General features: G+C 42.4%; 2 protein-coding genes across 4 annotated transcripts; both read right to left on the reverse strand.

The window, feature by feature from the left end:
* Window positions 1–831: 831 nt before the first annotated feature.
* LOC139200856 (uncharacterized) lies at window positions 832–4,358 on the reverse strand. Its single transcript, XM_070829992.1, has 4 exons — window positions 4,111–4,358; window positions 2,656–2,881; window positions 2,137–2,274; window positions 832–1,388 (listed from the first exon to the last, which is right to left on the reverse strand). Exons 1-4 carry the CDS (start codon window positions 4,275–4,277, stop codon window positions 1,119–1,121), a joined length of 801 nt encoding a protein of 266 aa, XP_070686093.1. The 5' UTR covers window positions 4,278–4,358; the 3' UTR covers window positions 832–1,118.
* Window positions 4,359–10,896: 6,538 nt separating this feature from the next.
* Window positions 10,897–18,032, reverse strand: gtse1 (G-2 and S-phase expressed 1). 3 transcript variants are annotated; one of them, XM_070830392.1, is made up of 12 exons: window positions 17,972–18,032; window positions 17,631–17,670; window positions 17,480–17,537; window positions 15,726–16,461; window positions 14,231–14,404; window positions 13,920–14,055; window positions 13,300–13,698; window positions 12,871–12,925; window positions 12,071–12,301; window positions 11,712–11,943; window positions 11,358–11,474; window positions 10,897–11,224 (listed from the first exon to the last, which is right to left on the reverse strand). In XM_070830392.1, the coding sequence occupies exons 2-12, from the start codon at window positions 17,650–17,652 to the stop codon at window positions 11,138–11,140; spliced, it is 2,247 nt and encodes a 748-aa protein (XP_070686493.1). In that variant the 5' UTR covers window positions 17,653–17,670; window positions 17,972–18,032; the 3' UTR covers window positions 10,897–11,137. The 3 variants fall into 3 exon arrangements, with proteins under 3 accessions (XP_070686493.1, XP_070686491.1, XP_070686492.1); XM_070830390.1 differs by having other exon boundaries at window positions 10,897–11,227; XM_070830391.1 differs by having other exon boundaries at window positions 10,897–11,227; window positions 17,631–17,696; window positions 17,972–18,020.
* Window positions 18,033–18,781: the final 749 nt, after the last annotated feature.

Raw genomic sequence — 18,781 nt, forward strand, 5'->3', positions numbered from 1 at the left:
CTTTTGCATACCTCAAGCGACTCTGTTTGTGGCGTGTGTGCAGAAAAGGCTTCTTCCGCATCACTCTACCATACAGCTTCTCCTTGTGCAAAGTGCGCTGAATTGTTGAACGATGTACAGTGACACCATCTGCAGCAAGATGATGTTGTAGGTCTTTAGAGGTGGTCTGTGGGTTGTCTTTGACCGTTCTCACCATCCTTCGCCTTTGCCTCTCTGATATTTTTCTTGGCCTGCCACTTCTGGCCTTAACAACAACTGTGCCTGTGGTCTTCCATTTCCTCACTATGTTCCTCACAGTGGAAACTGACAGCTGAAATCTCTGAGATAGCTTTTTGTAGCCTTCCCCTAAACCGTAACATTGAACTATCTTTGTTTTCAGGTCATTTGAGAGTTGTTTTGAGGCCCCCATGTTGCCACTCTTCAGAGGAGATTCAAAGAGAAGTTGCAACTTGCAATTGGCCACCTTAAATACTTTTTCTCATGATTGGATGCACCTGTCCATGAAGTTCAAGGCTTAATGAGCTCACCAAACCAATTTTGTGTTCCAATTTATCAGTGCTAAGTAGTTACAGGTATTCAAATCAGCAAAATGACAAGGGTGCCCAAATTTTTGCACAGCCTATTTTTCACATCTTATACAATTTCATACAACTTAATATTGCTACACTAAAAATCTTTGTCTGGAAAATACCCCATTACTTAGCTTTTATTAGAAAATGAATGGCATGCCACTGTGAGCGTTTTCTGTGCAGACAGAGTAAATTATTATGCAGCCTCAGAGGGGTGCCTAAACTTTTTCATACGACTGTAAGTCAAAAGTAAACAGAAGAGGAGTTTTGCAGAAAAATTTAATCAAAATCAATATCACCACTGGCAAACAAGGATTGTAGACTTTTAAACATCAGATCATCAGACATCCAAAGCTGTTTTAGTAAACAATCTGCCATGTATTCTGTAAACAGCTCTGTCATTCAGCTGCTCATCTAGAGACATCATTAAATCTGACAACATCATCAAGTATGTTGAACACCACTGATGTAGTTTAAGCTTCAAAGACAACACACCCTGTAGTTGGTACTGGTAGTCGGTACTCTTTGGGTTTTCTTGTGACTTTAGTCTTAGACCTCCTTCAACAGAAGGCCATAAGGACGGATGGCCCTTTCGACCATCTTCTGCTCATCTTCATCTGATGTTCCTTTGGGGATGCGTACCAGATAGTACTTGTCGTAGTTGTGTTTCTCCCTGTACTGGGGGTTGATTCGATTCTGCAGAACCACTTTGTACTTCTTGCCCGTCGTGGGGGATTTGAATGTTTTGGCGTATTTGTCCGCCTCAGATATGAATGGAGTGGAATAAATCCCCCTGCCGTAAACCTGACCCGGGCCAGGCTGTTAAAAAAAAGAAAGAAAGAATTTGAACTCATCAACTTTCAACCAACTAACCAGTATTACCACTCTCACTACTGTACACAGAACATTTATTTATGGTAGTATAGTAACATTTGAACCACACAATTGTTTTTCTAGCTTCAGCTCTGACAATTTTCTTTGTGATATTGTGCAACAAATGTAAATTGAGTTAGTGAGGACAGCTGTGAAGTGTTTACCGAATTTAAATCTTTCCTGTGCTGTAACTTTTCCAATATGAGCAGCGAAGTCACAGTGTTTGTTGTAAGAATTTGTGTCTTTGAGACTTCGGAACATGGTTTCCATGCCTTTGTCAAATATTAACTGAATATTAACAGCAGTGATCAATAACAGCCAAATGATTCTTTAAAAAATAGGAGCTTTGTGTAAAAAAAAGGTATGGTTCTTCACTGCTGACTGCTGTGAATCAAAGTTATAAAATGAGGACTAAATCATGTCCACCCATTATGTGTCCTTAGAATTATTTTAATTTACCATTTTCATATTTTGGTTCTTACTGTCTTTCAAACACACACACATATCATACACCTCTTTAAATGTAAATGTGGCTATTGGGACAGAACTTGTATCTCTCGTCAACTTATCATCAAACACATCAAAAACACAAAACACATCAGTCCCACAATAAATCATTTACACTCACACATGTTGACTCCTTATACACTTTCCTTCACATTTACTCCAGCCGTCATATAATGAAAATAAAAACCTTGTAGTGGTCAGAGATGATGCCTTGGGCCCCATTATCAGACGTCCCATGGAAGGACACAGGCCACTCTCCTGGCACTGACTCAGTGCTGCGGTATCGAGTTCCCAGCCAGGCATTTTCATCATACTTATTCAGGACCTGAGACGAAACAAAAGTCTTATTACTCAAAAACATCTACGTGTGTGACCTCTGTCATAGTAACAACACCTACCAGTGATGTCACAGTGTACTGGAGTACACCTGTACATCATTACAGTGAGGTGAGAGTAAAAACAAGACTTTTCAGAGGATGTTAAAGGAGAACTCCAAAGATTTTATACATTATAAATTCTCAACTACGAGCTGAGGTGATCTATTGGATCAACTTATTACTATGCATGCATTTTCAGTGTGTAATCAGATCTGTTACTTAGGTCCTTGAGGCTTGAAGCCAGATTATGTTACGGCCCAAATTCTATTTTGCAGAAAATAGCAGCTTGATGTTGATTTAAAGTCAAACAAAAATAAAAGCATATTCACCTTAATGGCAAAACGGTACCAACCACATGGCCGTTCATACACTTCCCCACCTCTGTAATAAACCTCGGTGTCTTTCAGATTGGAGAAATCATAGTCGAACCGTGGGTCAAACAAGTCATCCTCGTCTACGAATTGTATCGGTCTGGTCCTGGAGATGGTTACGACATCACAGGCTTCACAAGAGATGTTTCTCAATGCTTCACAGTCGAGAGTGAGATCCTTGTTCCTGTCAAAGTTGGAGCAGAAGAAGAGATGTGATTTCAAAGCATATTAGAGGTCTCTTTATGTCATTCTGGACATCTGACAGACATGTTGTGAAGTTTTGAGTCTGGGATATAATCGGGGGCTAGGTCAAAAGTGAAATGACCAGTTTCTGGCTATTGATGCACCTAAAGATATTAGAATATAAGACAATATTAACTCACCAGAGCTCAACTGAACATTTCAAAGACAGCTCTGAAGAAAAACAAGAGTCTACAGCCATGCTAGCATCTCTGTAAAACTGTCAATGCTAACACGCCAATATGTAGCAAGTATAATGCTTATCATGTTCAACATCTTACTTATCTTACTGAGACTTTGTGATCGATGTGGAATCATTTCAAAAAAGTTTTTTCTGCGTTTCAGAATAAATCGTGCGGCAATAAAATTAGAGAATAAGAAAATAAAAAATGTGTTAGAAAAAAGTCAGTATTTAACAATAAAGACAGTATTACAAGACTTTGGACATTGATGTTAAATTCAGAAGCCCTACAGGCCCTTCAGAAGTCCTGACAGGCCCCACAAAGAGGCCAGACATTAACCCTGTTTGGCTACAGAAACCAGGCAATGGCAGCCCGGAGAGAAGTAGTCTAAGGAAGAAGAAGCAGAGCTTCAGCAGGCTGATTTCATCACAGGAGACACAGAGCTGGGAGAAATAGAGGAACCAATGCTGGTTCAGTGGCTGCTTGTGGTGCTCCTGTGCACATTCAAACTAAGCTTAGGCACCTTAGTGTGAGGGCTGGTTCCAGACTCTCATGGGGGTCTGAGCTTTCATGTATGAGGTTATTTTTCTGTCTTTACTATGCAATCAAACAGAATAGGTTTGAGAACAAAACTTCCCAAACTGCAATCAAAAAATAGATCTGGGAGCAAAACTAATTACACTGAAAAATAAAAAGGTTTTATTGCAAGTAAAATAAATTTGTGATTAAAAATGTGTTCATGCAAATCCAGAGGTTTTGAAGCCAAAACATTTGCTTGCTGCTGAGGAGGATTTTTCAAGCTGAACTTTTGCACCACTGATTCTTTACACATATTTTGGTTGTGTAACAATCGTAGATTTGGGCTAAAGAAAATCCAACTGCTAACGGCCTCAGAGTTGTTGCAGAAACAAAGAAACAGTTTCAAACACTGTGTACCATTTTCAAAATATTCAGCACAGATGTTAACAAAAATGACATGTGCGACAATTACCAGAATTGATCACCATCCAAGATTGCAGGAATCAGCTGCTTGATGGACAGGGTCGCTGCCCCTCCAGAACAGCGAGGTGTCGCGCCCCCACCTGCTCTTTGAAGAGAAGTTACGTTGGCATTGCAGAGCACGCACAAAGCCTCAAGTGCAACCTGTCTATCCATCATCTAGATGTTGTTGTCTTCAAGTTCTGCCTTGTCATGGAAAAGAGCAGTTCACACAGACACAGTAGTCTCTGCTGAAGTGTGAGCTCCAGTGAGTCTCACACAGGATATTTATAGCATACAGGTGTATGTTGCGTCATCATGACGTTCATCAAAACTTCTTATCTTGTGAGTACATCTTGGGGAGGCGTCAGCCGCACCCAGTGCTGGGAGGAACAGTAGTTGAATACAACTTTAACAAAATCTGTTTTATACTTTTATATTCAATCCTAGGCTAGCATTCCTAGCTCTCACGTCCTTTTAGCGATTGTCCTGCTACTTCTACAGTTTGATAACTTTATTTTGTCAGGTAGCTAGAACAACTAACCTAGCTAAACACATGTTTAGTTATTCCTCTGCCTCCTTTAACGAAAGTGGAACCTGTAATAATTGTAGTGTATTTGCTGTGCTGGAGGCTTAGTGAACTTGAAACGTGGCTCCACACCATAGAAAACAAATCAGTAGCTGCTGTAGTTAGCCAGCCCCCAGTAGCCGGTACAGGCCGACCTAGCAGAGTTCCTACTCCCCCAGCAGTTCCTGAGCAGAAGCCAGGGCGGCTGGGTGACTGTTCACAGGAAGCATAGTTTCAAGGAGAAGCCCACGGTGCACCACCACCCACTTCATGTATCTAATCGATTCTCCCCACTCGGCAACACACAGAGAACAGCTTCAGCTCTGACAATTTCCTTTGTGATATTGTGCAACAAATGTAAATTGAGTTAGTGAGGACAGCTGTGAAGTGTTTACTGAATTTAAATCTTTCCTGTGCTGTAACTTTAAAGGCTTTTGTTTGTTTTCTTTGTTTGTCTGTCTTGATACTGAGATTCCAATATGAGCAATGAAGTCACAGTGTTTGTTGTAAAAATTTGTGTCTCTGAGATTTCGGAACATGGTTTCCATGCTGAGACACAGCAGCAGGATGGAAATGCAAAGAAAATGTACAAAAGCGAATTTCCTTCATCAAATATTAACTTAATATTAACAGCAGTGATCAATAACAGCCAAAAGATTCTATTTTGGTTCTTATTGTCTTTCAAACACACCAGAATTCATGCTGAATCCATCATATCATACACCTCTTTAAATGTAAATGTGGCTATTGGGACAAAACTTGTATCTCTCGTCAACTTATCATCAAACATTTCCAAAATATAGAAAGTGCACATCTCCTGCCACTGCTAGTGACCTACAGAGCTGAGACCAATCTTCAAACCCACACTCAGTTTCCAGTTTATGAAGTTTACATGGTAAAAACACATCAGTCCCACAATAAATCATTTACACTCACACGTGTTGACTCCTTATACACTTTCCTTCACATTTTCTCCAGCCGTCATGGCCCCTTTATCATTATCAGACGTCCCATGGAAGGACACAGGCCACTCTCCTGGCACTGACTCGGTGCTGCGGTATCGAGTTCCCAGCCAGGCATTTTCATCATACTTATCCAGGACCTGAGACAAAGTGAAAGTCTTATTACTCAAAAACATCTACGTGTGTGACCTCTGTCATAGTAACAACACCTACCAGTGATGTCACAGTGTACTGGAGTACACCTGTACATCATTACAGTAAGGTGAGAGTAAAAACAAGACTTTTCAGAGGGTGTTAAAGGAGAACTCCAAAGACAGTTATTTCTGTATAACAAATCATTGCTACAGATGGAGTTAAGCAATATAATCAATTGCAATCAGTGTTTTATGTCAAGTTATTGATTTCTTTAGTATGAAGCCATGGTGTAATAATGCACAGCGAATGGCAGTAATTCTTGCAAATTGAACCCCTTCAGGCTGATTCAAGCCCCTTCTTCCTTCTGCCTCACATAGGGGCAAACTAAGCTTAAGCACTTTAGTGTGAGGGCTGGTTCCAGACTCTCATGGGGGTCTGAGCTTTCATGTATGAGGTTATTTTTCTGTCTTTACTATGCAATCAAACAGAATAGGACAAAAGAACAAAACTTCCCAATCACATAACACAAAATACTATTTCCATTTGACTGCCAGGTACATTAGTGTGTGTACCTGAAGGTGTCCACAAATACATGCAACACACCAGCCGGTTCATGTCAGGACCACAGGCTCTTTATGACACAATCGACAATAAAATTCCTGAGTATTTCAGAGTACACACCCTGATTCTGCTGAACTCTCTACTTCCTGCAAAACAAGTCGGTCTTTACAGTTTTTTTTCTGTCACTCTCTCTCTCATCCAACTGCTTTAATGTCTTAGAAATAGGCCTAATACCTTCCAAGTATAATAGATAAATAGAATAATGTAATTACAGGGTTCACAAAAAGTTAGGGATATTCGACTTTCAGGTGAAATTTATGGAAAATGTAAAAAGTGAATGCTACAGTGATATTATATCATGAAAGTAGGGCATTTAAGTATCAGCATGCAATGGTAGTTTCTTCATCTTAAACAATTTATTGAAAGAAAATCTAACAACAGTGGAGGGTAAACGTAAAATTGGGATGTGGCCAAAGGACGTCCACTCCTCTCCTTTCTGTGACTCTTCCAGTCTCTGGATCTCTGTTCCAACCTGCTGATGACACTCTGTGACCCTCTAAGCTCAGTGAACGCCTCCGTCTGAGGACTTCCTGTTTGAAGCCTCCAGTGTTGAGGTGCTGTTGATCAATTGTTAGGTGTCGTCTTGGTCTCATGATGTCAGAATGTGAACAGCACGATGAGGAGGACTGTTTAAATACCAGTTCTAACTGAAGCAGGAAATGTATTGGTGGTGGTTCATCTTGAAATTTCACCTGAAAGCCGAATATCCCTAACTTTTTGTGAGTAGTGTATAATAATAAGTTGTAAAGTATATTATTTTACAATGGTGGTCTAAGGAGAAAATGCTTCTGGGGCTGCAGGAGATTTTTCATTGCAATACCGTGAGCGTTCCCTATGAACATTGGTCTAGTATCTAGTTATTGTAATACATACATGGGGTGGATCCGTTAAGCCCTTTGAGGTGACAAACTGCGATTTAAGGCTGCATGAACACACTGAGTTTGCAGCAGCCTTTCGCTACGGTTAGCAGAAGGCTAAACTACTTGCAACATTCAACATCAGCAGCTTTCATGGTATGATATAACCAGGTGGGGTGTCAGCTACCTGAGGTGCAGGACTTGCTGCTGGTCCGGATCAGGTTGGGGGTGTTGGTCAAGTCGATGAGCAGTTTCTCCTGCTGCAAAGTCGGACCTGGAAGATCCAACAGGAGAACCTGAGGAGAGAACAGTGATGAAGATGTGTGAGGTTGTCCTGAACTGAGAAGAAGGATGAAGCTCCTCACAGCTCTGTATCTGGTTTCATCTGCAATGATGCAACTACCGCAGATCTCATAGTGACTGTTGCTTTGCTCAACTTGTTACTGGAACACAGAGACCCCATGACCCCGATGTTAAAATCATATTGCTTGCTTTAAATGACCATAAAACTTTTGAAAATGTTTGGTCCTATTCATGTTATTATCACTACTTTGAACTGTTGTTAGGAAAAGTGCTATGTACATAACGTTTAGTATTATTGCTTGTTTGCTCTGCTCGCTTATGTTTTACACAGTCAGTCACAAAAAAACAACGGGCACGGCACATGATGAGGCAGCAGCTGAAAAAATTGCATGTATTGACGAAGCTGAGCATTGCCACTTCAAAGCTTTTCTTTGATTTTATAGCAACATGGGATATGGTGGCAAAAACCCTTCACGCTTCTGCTTGGACACCATAACTTCATGAGAACTAAAGATCACATAACACAAAATACTATTTCCATTTGACTGCCAGGTACATTAGTGTGTGTACCTGAAGGTGTCCACAAATACATGCAACACACCAGCCGGTTCATGTCAGGACCACAGGACCTTTATGACACAATCGACAATAAAATTCCTGAGTATTTCAGAGTACACACCCTGATTCTGCTGAACTCTCTACTTCCTGCAAAATGAGTCGGTCTTTACAGTAAATGGTTTGACTTTTTCTGTCACTCTCTCTCTCATCCAACTGGCATTAATGTCTTAGAAACAATACTGTCCAAGTATAATAGATAAATAGAATAATGTAATAATAAGTTGTAAAGTATATTATTTTACAATGGTGGTCTAAGGAGAAAATGCTTCTGGGGCTGCAGGAGATTTTTCATTGCAATACTGTGAGCGTTCCCTATGAACAGTGGTCTGGTATCTAGTTATTGTAATACATCCATGGGGTGGATCCGTTAAGCCCTTTGAGGTGACAAACTGCGATTTAAGGCTGCATGAACACACTGAGTTTGCAGCAGCCTTTTGCTACGGTTAGCAGAAGGCTAAACTACTTGCAACATTCAACATAGAGGCTCATCAGCAGCTTTCATAGTAAAACTTTGTGCACGAGCCAACAGACCAGTGCAGCACATTTAGATATTACAGAAAAATGAAGTTAGCAGCTTCAATCGTCTCAGTTGTGACTGTGATCTCGGTGCTGCTACATAAACAGAACCTCGATTAGCCACAGCCATGAGCCTTTGGCTAATGTTACAGTTAGCAGGGGGCTAAACTATTACCAACATTTAAGATCAGCAGCTGAAGGGACGCGTGTGTGTGCATTTGTTGAACAGCCAATAGAAACGCCGTCTCAGGCCATGTGAATTACAGTATGCTGAAAGGTTGTTATAGAATATTTGCCCAGTGACATGTGGGGAATTTTATTATTACTTCTGATCACTACTTATAAAAGGCCAATTATACAATACTGAGCCTCAAATTTGTACTAACTGCGCTAAATATATATGTAACAGAGTAAGTACTAACAACATCATATATAACCAATTACAGAACACTGGATTTGAATTAACACTATTAAAGTATTGATTAACGTTACCATTGATTAACATTGGAAGCTCAGTTCTTACTGACAATGTATGCTCTATGTTAATCAGCAGGGAGAGACTTATTAATGCAATGCACCGCCACAGGGAAGAGCCATACCCCATAGTTGCTAAAGAGGGGAACAAGCACTGGCCCCAGGTTCTGAAGGGTCAGACACATGACGATCAGGTGGGACATTTATGGCAAGAAAGCACAAGCACGCTTACATGCACTACAATACACACCTCATAAACCACATCTCGCACCATATACTGGGAGCTCCAAGGGCAAGGTTGGTGGAAGGCCGTGATAGTAACGGGAGGATAAGATAGCAGGCAGGGGAGGATGCTCTCAGAAAGACTCCATTGTAAGAAGCTCTCACATGATAGGGAAAGGTCACTAGGGAGGATACTTTGTTTACAGGTACGGCTGCTGGTCAAGGTCGTGATGCCCAGAGGCTGGGACCAGCCTGTGCACCAACGAAGGGAGGGCCAAGTCTAAACCGCGGTTACTCCCCAACTAGACAACCAATCAAAAATAATTGTATTCTTGCTGGAATGTATATACTGTTACTGCATATGTGTTTCGGGGCTCACTCTAGGACCTGTTGGCTACAGACTAACAGCTTGCTGACTGTGGTTTTCAGAGCTCAGACTGAGTCCTTGATCAAGCTCAATACTTATTCACACAGAAAATAAAACACCTTAAATGAGAGAAGTTGCCTGTCCTTCATCGAAAAAAAGCGAACGCGCTGACAGACAACAAAAACTGCCCGTCCCACCTTTAACCACTGACCCAAAAATCTGCTTTTTACCAAAACACCTTATGATATACATACTGATGCTGTACAGCATGTACTGGATACTAATAATCATAGTGCACCGTTTTAGTGGTTAGTGGAGAAAATGTAAACTTACAAATTTATACTAACAGAAACGGATACTTCAGCTGGAAATCAGTCACACTGCACATCTTTGAAATGTCTTTGTCAATTAAACTTCACAAGACAAACAATTATGTTTTGGAGCCATTTTATCACAGCTCACAACTTATTTTAATTTTTTTTCTTTTTCAGCTGTATTTTCTTTGTGCACTGACACAATGACAAAACAATCTGCTCACTTTCTTGTTAGAAAGTTTTAAAAACAGAATTTGGTCTTTTATGTTTCTTTACTTACATCAACAGTTCAACCATGAGATAAACTGTTAAAGTTACAGTGTTAACCTACACTGGTAACAAGGTACTGACCATTGTATCAGCAATACATACAAACGCATAACAGTATCCAGCAATAAGAAAATGTGTCCTAACATGAAAAATCTTGTAATAAAGGTAAAAATGAGAACATTTTCTCATTACAAGAAGATAAGTGGATTTTCTTTCCCATAGTGGCAGCAATAAGCAGCCGTAGCTTTAGACACATTTAAGACCAACATCTTGCATTTCCCAAAAGCATGTAAATGCTAAGATGTCAGTCTGCTGAGCAGCAACTGAAAAAAGGACAGACAGCTTCTAGAAACAGCTGCAGACTGACCATTTCTTTTTTTCCAGGTTAAACATGTAGTAAGCAATGAATCAGTGAACTGTTGGATTTGACATTGATTCTGTTTGTAGCACTTGGTTGTCAATTAAATTATCTTTTGTTTTTAGTTTTTTTTATTGGTCTTGTGTTGGTGGATGGACGTCAGAGGCACATGAACACAGGAACATGACTGTTTACAGTAGTGACAGTAGCAACATTTATTCAGACATCAATAAGAGCAGCAAGACGGACAAATAAAAGTACAATCAGGTGCAGAAAAACTTCCACAACACCTTGGGATATTTTCATCATTTAAAACATAATACTCTGCTTCAGTAAAGGCTTCACTGATAAAAACTCTGTTGTTAACTTAACTGGATTATGTTTAGAGTTTCCGAAGACAGAAAACCGCTGAGTCCAGTTTCCTGCAGAGACCATCAGATCCAGGTGGATCTGGATCAGAAGGACAGGTTGATGAGAGGAGCGTTGTTCTCCCTCTTGTCTTCTGGACTCCACTTGATGAGCGGTGAGCTCAGGTCGATCAGCTGCTGAAACAAAGCAAATTGATTGAAAACACCAGAAAAGTTTTATTTAAAGATCCCCCAGGCATGTTTTTATGACAAATCAAAGACACTCAGCTTTAAGTTTGGGGATATAACCAGGTGGGGTGTCAGCTACCTGAGTTGTGGTGCAGGACTTGCTGCTGGTCCGGATCAGGTTGGGGGTGTTGGTCAAGTCGATGAGCAGTTTCTCCTGAGGCTGCAAAGTCGGAGCTGGAAGATCCAACAGGAGAACCTGAGGAGAGAACAGTGATGAAGATCTGTGAGGTTCTCCTGAACTGAGAAGAAGGATGAAGCTCCTCACAGCTCACAACTTTGTCCATGATGAGTATAGAAAGAATCCCTAAAAATCCTGCTGCTTTTATTGTATACATTTGGGATTAGTCAACATTAAACATATCAGTGAGGCTGAACCGATGAGCCGATGAATGCCACGCAAACATAAAATTGTGGTATGTGTGTGTTTTCTGACCTCCTGTGTCTTGCTGTTGCTCTCCTCTGTAGTTTCCAGTTCGATCAGGTTTTTGTTGGGTTCCGATTCACCTTGACTCAGTGCCTCAGGAATCGTGCTCTCTGATTGGTCAGGCTGTGGGGGGCTGGAGGGAAGGGCGGCGGGGCGCTCTTCCTCCTCCTCCTCCAGACAGAAGGGCTGGATGTCTGGGGCATCAGCAGGCTCCGCCTCCTGTGTGACTACTGGGGCGGGGCTGCAACACAGCGAGAGAAGACAAAGTCAGACCTCTGCGTGTGTTGTCATGGTAACAGGGAGGTGATCTGCCGCAGGAGGACCACCTCTCAGGTCAGGTTAGTCCACAGCGATTTGCAGCACTTCACCTGCAGCTTCTCTCTGTCCTGGGCGAGGCCGAGCCAGTGGCGGGGTCACAGTCAGAGACGGACGGCGGCCTGGCGGTCCGGGCCGGGTTGGTGGGTGTGGCGACTGGGATGGCGGACATCCTGCGCCTAACCGGGGTGGGGAGGGCAGAGGGACGCCGTGCCTTCACCTGCAGCAATCTGCAGCTGCCAGCAGAGGGCGTCAAAGGACCAACAGAGGGCTTCTGAGGAAGACTACATGAGGGGAAGAGGTTTATTGACAACCAGGCGGCTTCTTAGATAGAAATTAACCCCAACAAAACCAACTTCAGACTAAAGACGCAGCACAGAGCTACAAGATAGTAGATAGTGCAGGAGTTTTCTTCTTTTCAGGTGACATCAAGTTTCATGGTCTTTATTGTCAAGTTTACTGGACACACTGGGCCTGTTTTGTACACTTATCCTAAACCTACTGTTTTTTATAGAGGCTTTCTCATAGAAGTTCCAGATTACCAAATAAACAAACTTGCTGTAAATTGCTTGTTTCCGTGAGGTGAATGCCACCTAAAGATTATGTGTACAGTAATGACATTCGATCGCTTGCATATTTAGCACCCCCAAATTGCTGTTCTGCTCCGTCGTTTCATTCACAAAAGGTATCCAATAGTAAATTTTCACAATGCAGAGCTTGAATCCAGAACAATGTCAGCAGGTACAGTAAATCTGAGGCATTTTCGTACACATGAATGATTTAGATGCACAGGTGACAACACATCAACAGTGTCGATGATGCGGTGGTGTGAAGGAGCAGTGATGTCATCTACCTGTCCACGTTGCTCGCCGACATCAGCCTCTTTGGTTTCAACATCTTTGAGCCGTCTGGAGATAAAACACAAAGACGCGGCAGAGTGAGAGAGAGAGAGACAGACAGACAGACAGACAGACAGACAGACAGACAAACGTCTTAAATAACCACACGTGCACTTGTGGACTCCTGACAATAATACGCAGCCACTTTCGTAAACATCCCCCAGTTTGTCACAGCAGCACCATGTGGTGCAGCTGTGGCTTCAAAAGCAGAGTTCCGTTTTTTGTTTCTGGAGTTTGGTCTGATGTTTTATGATTGTATGAAAGAACCTAAACTGCATCATGTCTGACACACAAACAAACAAACTCCAGGATGAAACTGAAACCTGATGACTGAATTCTCAGACATTAAACTGACAGCCCTGACATCATCAGTGGCCCTTTACCGTCTCCACTGGGGACTCCTCTGCTTCCTCCGCTGGGTGTCGGTGGGACCAGGGCCTCAGGTTTGGATTTGGTCCTCAACCCGGTCTGTGGGCGCACTACGGCGGTGGTGGGGATGGAGGCAGTCCGCTCCATAAGTCTCTTAGCTGGCGTGGGCTGGAGGGGCGCGGCCTCAGTTCTCTTCAGCGGCGTGGACCTCATGGCTTTGACGCGTTCCACTTCAGATGGCTTCCTGGCCTGGGTGGAGAGCGAGCGGCGGCCGGCGTTGGAGGACGCTGGCTCTGCGGTGGCGTAGATGGTGGAGCGACGGGGTCTGCCGTTATTGGCTGGTATGCTGATGCTGCTGGGGGCGGGGCCAGTGGAGCCATTCAGACTCCGGTTCAAGGAAGAGTTCAGTTTACCTGAGAGGAAAAATAACACCTGCACTACTGAACTTTTACTTTACTTTACAATTGAAGAAATAACTGCACGTAACAGATCAGTTTGTTTCTTGTGCCTCGGTGATACCAGGCAGATATAGGTTTGCATACTGGAATTGTAATTGGTTGGTGCAGGCCTACAACGTTTTGGAAGTCATGCTGACTATTTCCACTTAGCTGAGAACCACTAGCAGTTAGCGCACCTTTAGCAGGGGACAGAGAGATGCTGGAGTTGAAGCTGGACACTGATGATGAGGATGAGGAGGTGTTCTTCCTGTCTGTTACCCTCCTGCCTTGAGGGGGAACAGCTTTCACACCTGTTACTTTCCTCACAACATTCTGACAGAAAAAAAGGAATCAGTTATTTCCACATCATGTAAGGAAGTCTATAACAACATAATCAGTTTGATTTAATGTTTGACTGCAGTGACTGACTCAGCCCAACAGTCGGAGCTCTTTCACCAGATTTCCATTTTAAAAATCAACCAGAATCAATTCTCAACAGGTGTGTTACCTTGGTGGGCGGAGCGAGCGTGCGTTTTCCTATTAGGCTGGAGTTGAGGGAGGAATCGCTGATGTCAGACGCTACGCTTGCTGAATCAGAGAGTAGATCCTCACAAGACTCTGCCCTGCTAGAGGAGCGAGAGGAGGGGCGAGAGGATGGGCTCCGCTTCCAACCCCCCACCGCCTGAAACAGGAGAAGAAAAAAAAAGAAAACAGTCAACAGGTGACATAAATCCATCTTCCCAGATTCTCCACTGGTTGCCTGGATACTCCTCCCAGCCAGGAAATAGTAAACTTAATCCTAAAGCAGCAAATAGTCCTTTTTATTGTATTAAAATAAGATATTCCACTATTTGTCCCATGACGGGGAAATTTACCCTTTGACATAAGCTCCAGGCTAGCCGTTTCCCTCCTGTTTCCAGTCTTTGTGCTAAGCTAACGGCTGCCGGATGTAGTATTTAGCATAGAGTGAGATAGATATATCCACCTTTTTATGCAAATGCCCACATGAAAGTAACTTCTGCTTTAAGATCACACTACTGATTCCCAGAATTGTAGTGTAGCTTCCAAAATCTGAAAACAGAAACACTTACTAAAAGGCAGAGAAAAAAAAAAGGGGGAACTGAGCCTTTTCACTGCAGGAACTCAACAAGCCAAATCAGGTAGCCAACGTTTTGGGTTCTGCATTTGTTTCCACTGTGCTCCACCTGCTTTTGGGCCCGAGTTCTTACACCCAGACTGGGGCAACTAAATCCACAATTTGCTTGCCAACACTTATACTCTGCTCTAATATTGCTATGTGCAAGTACAGACTAACAGTATGTGCATAGCTAAACCCTGCATGGAGACTGTCAGTGCGATATTCTGACTCAAGAAATGTAACATGCATGTTTTGCTGCTTTGTTCTGTATTAGTGTGTAAACTGTAGATTGTGTGCACAGTGTTGGGGAACAGGTTCAAGTTAATTTCCCAGCAGGGCAGCTCTGCATCCTGCTTCCCCGTCCTCAGATTTAAGAGAGAATTCAACAGCGGGCTGCTTTAACTGTACAGAGCAGAGAGAGTGGAGGACCAGCAGTCATCCTGAAGGATGGAGCTGGTTTCTAAAAGATTGTTCTGTCCACCTCCTGCTGGCTGGTGGAGCCCTTCATTGATACTGATGTTTAAAAGTCTTCATATCTACGTGTAGAAGAAAGTAATATCTTAGCTCCACTCGTCCTACAGCTGCTCTCAACTACTAAACACACAATGACATTATTGTCTTGCTTTTGCCTTTTATGATGTACATCTTAAATGTCCCGGCTTGCAAAACACAACAATAATGAACCAAAAACTTAAGGGAGCTTAAGTTCTGGGGAAAACCAGATTTCAGGCTGGAGAGTTCCTGCAGTGGTGACAAGAGATCTGTTGCTGCAGGCTGATGCCAGACACCATTTTTTTTTTTGGCATTTTATAAACCGAATGTTTCACCTGTCAATTCAAAACTAAAAGAGAAACTTCTCTCCTACTTTGGTCGGTGGTTGCAGTCTGCCCTTCTCTGCTCTGCTCTTGCTGGCTGAACAGGAAGGTGTTGGGGCAGCAGGTTTACTCGGCAACACAACACCAACGCCCAGCACGGCTTTCCCCCTCAGCCCCATCCTGGGCTGAGCCCTGACCCCGGCTACAGGGCTGGAGGTGCTGAGTCTGGTTTTGGCAGCAGGCCGGGTGGATGAAGCTGCGCCGGCAGGTCGGGTGGATGAAGCTGCTCCGGCAGGCCGGGTGGATGAAGCTGCTCCGGCAGGCCGGGTGGATGAAGCTGCTCCGGCAGGCCGGGTGGATGAAGCTGCGCCGGCACTGCTTCCTCTCAGCATGCGGCGCTGAACAGCGGGCGGCAGCTGCTTCATGGGACTGTCCTGCACACAGAAGGTCTCACGTTTGACGGGGCTGAGCGCACTGGTGGTCTGACCGAGCACACCCATTTTGGCCTGTGCGTCCTGGATAAACTCCTCCCTGTCAGTAGTGGCACCAGTGGTCATGTCGTCCTCGCTGTGAGAACGGCTCAGTTCACCGCTCTGCAGCTTGTCGGCCAGTCTGTGGGCTTCCTGACAAACAGCGTCCAGCTGATCTCCGGTCAGTGGACTCCAGCTTGACCGCACATCACCGACATTTCCCTCAAGCCGAGACACCATGTTAACAGAGACGCACTTCTCCTTATGGCTGAGTGGACCAATGAACACCTCATCTTCATCTTCATCTTCCTTGGAGCTACAGAGCAGAGACATATCACTCACATCACGGCTTTGTTGAAATGTAAATGTTCAACTTTCAGTTTTAATGACAGACACATTGACAGTATGAAGTCTCACATGTAATTCTTCAATTAAATTGCAATTAATTCAGGACACACTAAAATAGCCCTGTTTGAGACCTCTGCACTCCTTACTGCATACCCTATGCAAACTTTCTGGGACAAAGTCCCAAGATTAGGTTGTAAATGCAGTGTAAAGGTTTTCCTGGGCTTAAATCCAGTATTTTCACAGTGCCATTTACAGCCCCAGCCTGCCATAGGCAGCGCAGTGAAGAAGAGAAGCAGAGTGGAGCAACAGTCTGTGGAGTTACTGGATTTAAGCATTGGTATTGAGCATCAGTGATATTAATGAAGTGAGGTGCATGCACAGACATGTTTTTTCTTCTTCTATGAACCATGTATGTTGGTCTTCTTCTGCACAAACATACTGTGCGTGTATGTATATATAATCAAGCTAATTTGTCATTTTACAACACAGGAAATGAAAGTTGTAGCCTCTTCATGCTACACACACATAGAATATACTGCATATACAACTAATTTAGAATAGAATAACATTAATAAAACAACATTATACAGTCATATATTATGTATACGACTAGGAAATACTTATGGACTGCATTTTGTGACAAAAATACACAAGGATGTAGCTTCTGTGTGATATAATTTACCTTCTCCATTACTTCATTTAGTGCTGCTTGCATATACTTTTAGTGCTTAGCATATTGTTTGTCCTATTTTCCATTAAGAATATTTGATTAGACATTTCCTGTGTGTGTAGTATGGAGGTATCCTGTAATGTATAATGACAACAAAGCTGAACTTTGAACCTTATTTTGGAAACTGAACAGTCACTTTAGAGATTTTTGTGAGGATATCAAGCTGAAACCAAAAGTCGGGTGGAGCATTTTAGTACTAGGAGGATCAGTCAGTGTGAGTGCTGGTGTTTCACAGAAACCCTCCTGTGCTTCCTACCTGGTAGGAGACAGAGAAACGTCGAAGTCAAACTTCTCGTCAGGTAGGAAGAACACGTCTGTTGGGAGACATAAAAATGGACCATGAAACACATGAACATGGCGTGAACTGTGTTTGAACGCTGACTCGGGGTCAGTGCGTGCTAACATACCGCTGTTAGCTCGACAGTCCATCCCGCTGTTGGTTCTTCTCTGTGGGAAACAGATGGAGATCAGACCTGCAGCGGTAAATTCAGCTCTGACATTAAACTATAAAGACTTTTTCTTGTACTTTCCACCACCACGTTGATAAATAGCAGAGAGAGTGAATTAAAACATGAACTTTGATGCTCATGCTAACTTTAACGTTAGCTTGCTAGCCCGTTAGATCACCAGCTAGCGTTAAATGAAACGTTAACTGATATTAGCTTTAAACTGATCGTTTAAACGCGAAGTTCATTTAACTCAGCGACTCAAATGGAGTCACGGTTTAATTAAAGTTGAAACTACAAACCTCACGTTCCTCTGGAAACTCACAAATCTTTTCTCCTCCGCATTCAAACTGCGACTCGAAAACACTGTGACCACACAAACAATTCAAATCTGCTGCGCTGCTGGTCAGGTGACGCAGACACACTCAGCCATTGGTTCGGAAGTCTATGACGAGAAGGTGAGGACAGTTGTGGGGATTGTAGTCCATAGAGTGAAACTTGGTTTCCGGGTTTGAAAACTCTTCCGATTTAAAAGTTTGGTTTCAAAAACAACTTAAAATGGTCTTTCACACGAGCAACAATTAATGATAATAACAAACGTATGAATTAATTAAAATGTAATTAATTTATCTGAACATTTATTGATTTTTAGCTGTAATTTTTAAAAATAATTCAATTCTTAATTTATTGATTGTTTTTTTATGTTAAACTGTCAGAAAAACAGGAGTTTGGTGATTTTCATGAGATGGACTGAAAGAACAAAGTAATAATACAAGTAGAAAAAAGAACAGTAGTTAATCTCTAATGAAAACAATGTAACAGGATTATCAGATTATTTGGGGATGTTTTTTTTCCAAGGCATTTGATTTATATTTTCTAAATTGATTTATTTATTTCAAAATTTCCTATGGTTCAAGATTAATGTATTTATTTTTACAAGGAAATCCAGTTTTGTTTTTCTGTTCTCCCTGAACTATTGTAATGTTACTGTTCTTTAAATAAAAAGAAATGAATAAAACAGGCAAATAAAACAACAAAAGATAAACGTAAAGTTAAAGTTATATTCCACCAAAAATCTGTCAGTGATCATGCACAGGTGTCCAAATGTGCAG

The sequence above is a fragment of the Pempheris klunzingeri genome, chromosome 5 (assembly GCF_042242105.1).
Source record: "Pempheris klunzingeri isolate RE-2024b chromosome 5, fPemKlu1.hap1, whole genome shotgun sequence".
Lineage (NCBI taxonomy): Eukaryota > Metazoa > Chordata > Actinopteri > Acropomatiformes > Pempheridae > Pempheris > Pempheris klunzingeri.

Excerpts from the sequence above, each read along its gene's own strand:
- LOC139200856 (XM_070829992.1), bottom strand. The coding sequence starts at position 4,277 with ATGATGGATAGACAGGTTGCACTTGAGGCTTTGTGCGTGCTCTGCAAT. Across the intron at positions 2,882-4,110 it reads TTGGATGGTGATCAATTCTG|GAACAAGGATCTCACTCTCG; the intron begins GTAATTGTCGCA and ends CAACTTTGACAG. Across the intron at positions 1,389-2,136 it reads TCATCTCTGACCACTACAAG|CCTGGCCCGGGTCAGGTTTA; the intron begins GTTTTTATTTTC and ends TTTTTTTAACAG.
- gtse1 (XM_070830390.1), bottom strand. The coding sequence starts at position 17,652 with ATGGACTGTCGAGCTAACAGCG. Across the intron at positions 13,699-13,919 it reads CTCTCTGTCCCCTGCTAAAG|GTAAACTGAACTCTTCCTTG; the intron begins GTGCGCTAACTG and ends TTTTCCTCTCAG. Across the intron at positions 12,302-12,870 it reads TCGGCGAGCAACGTGGACAG|TCTTCCTCAGAAGCCCTCTG; the intron begins GTAGATGACATC and ends CCCCTCATGTAG.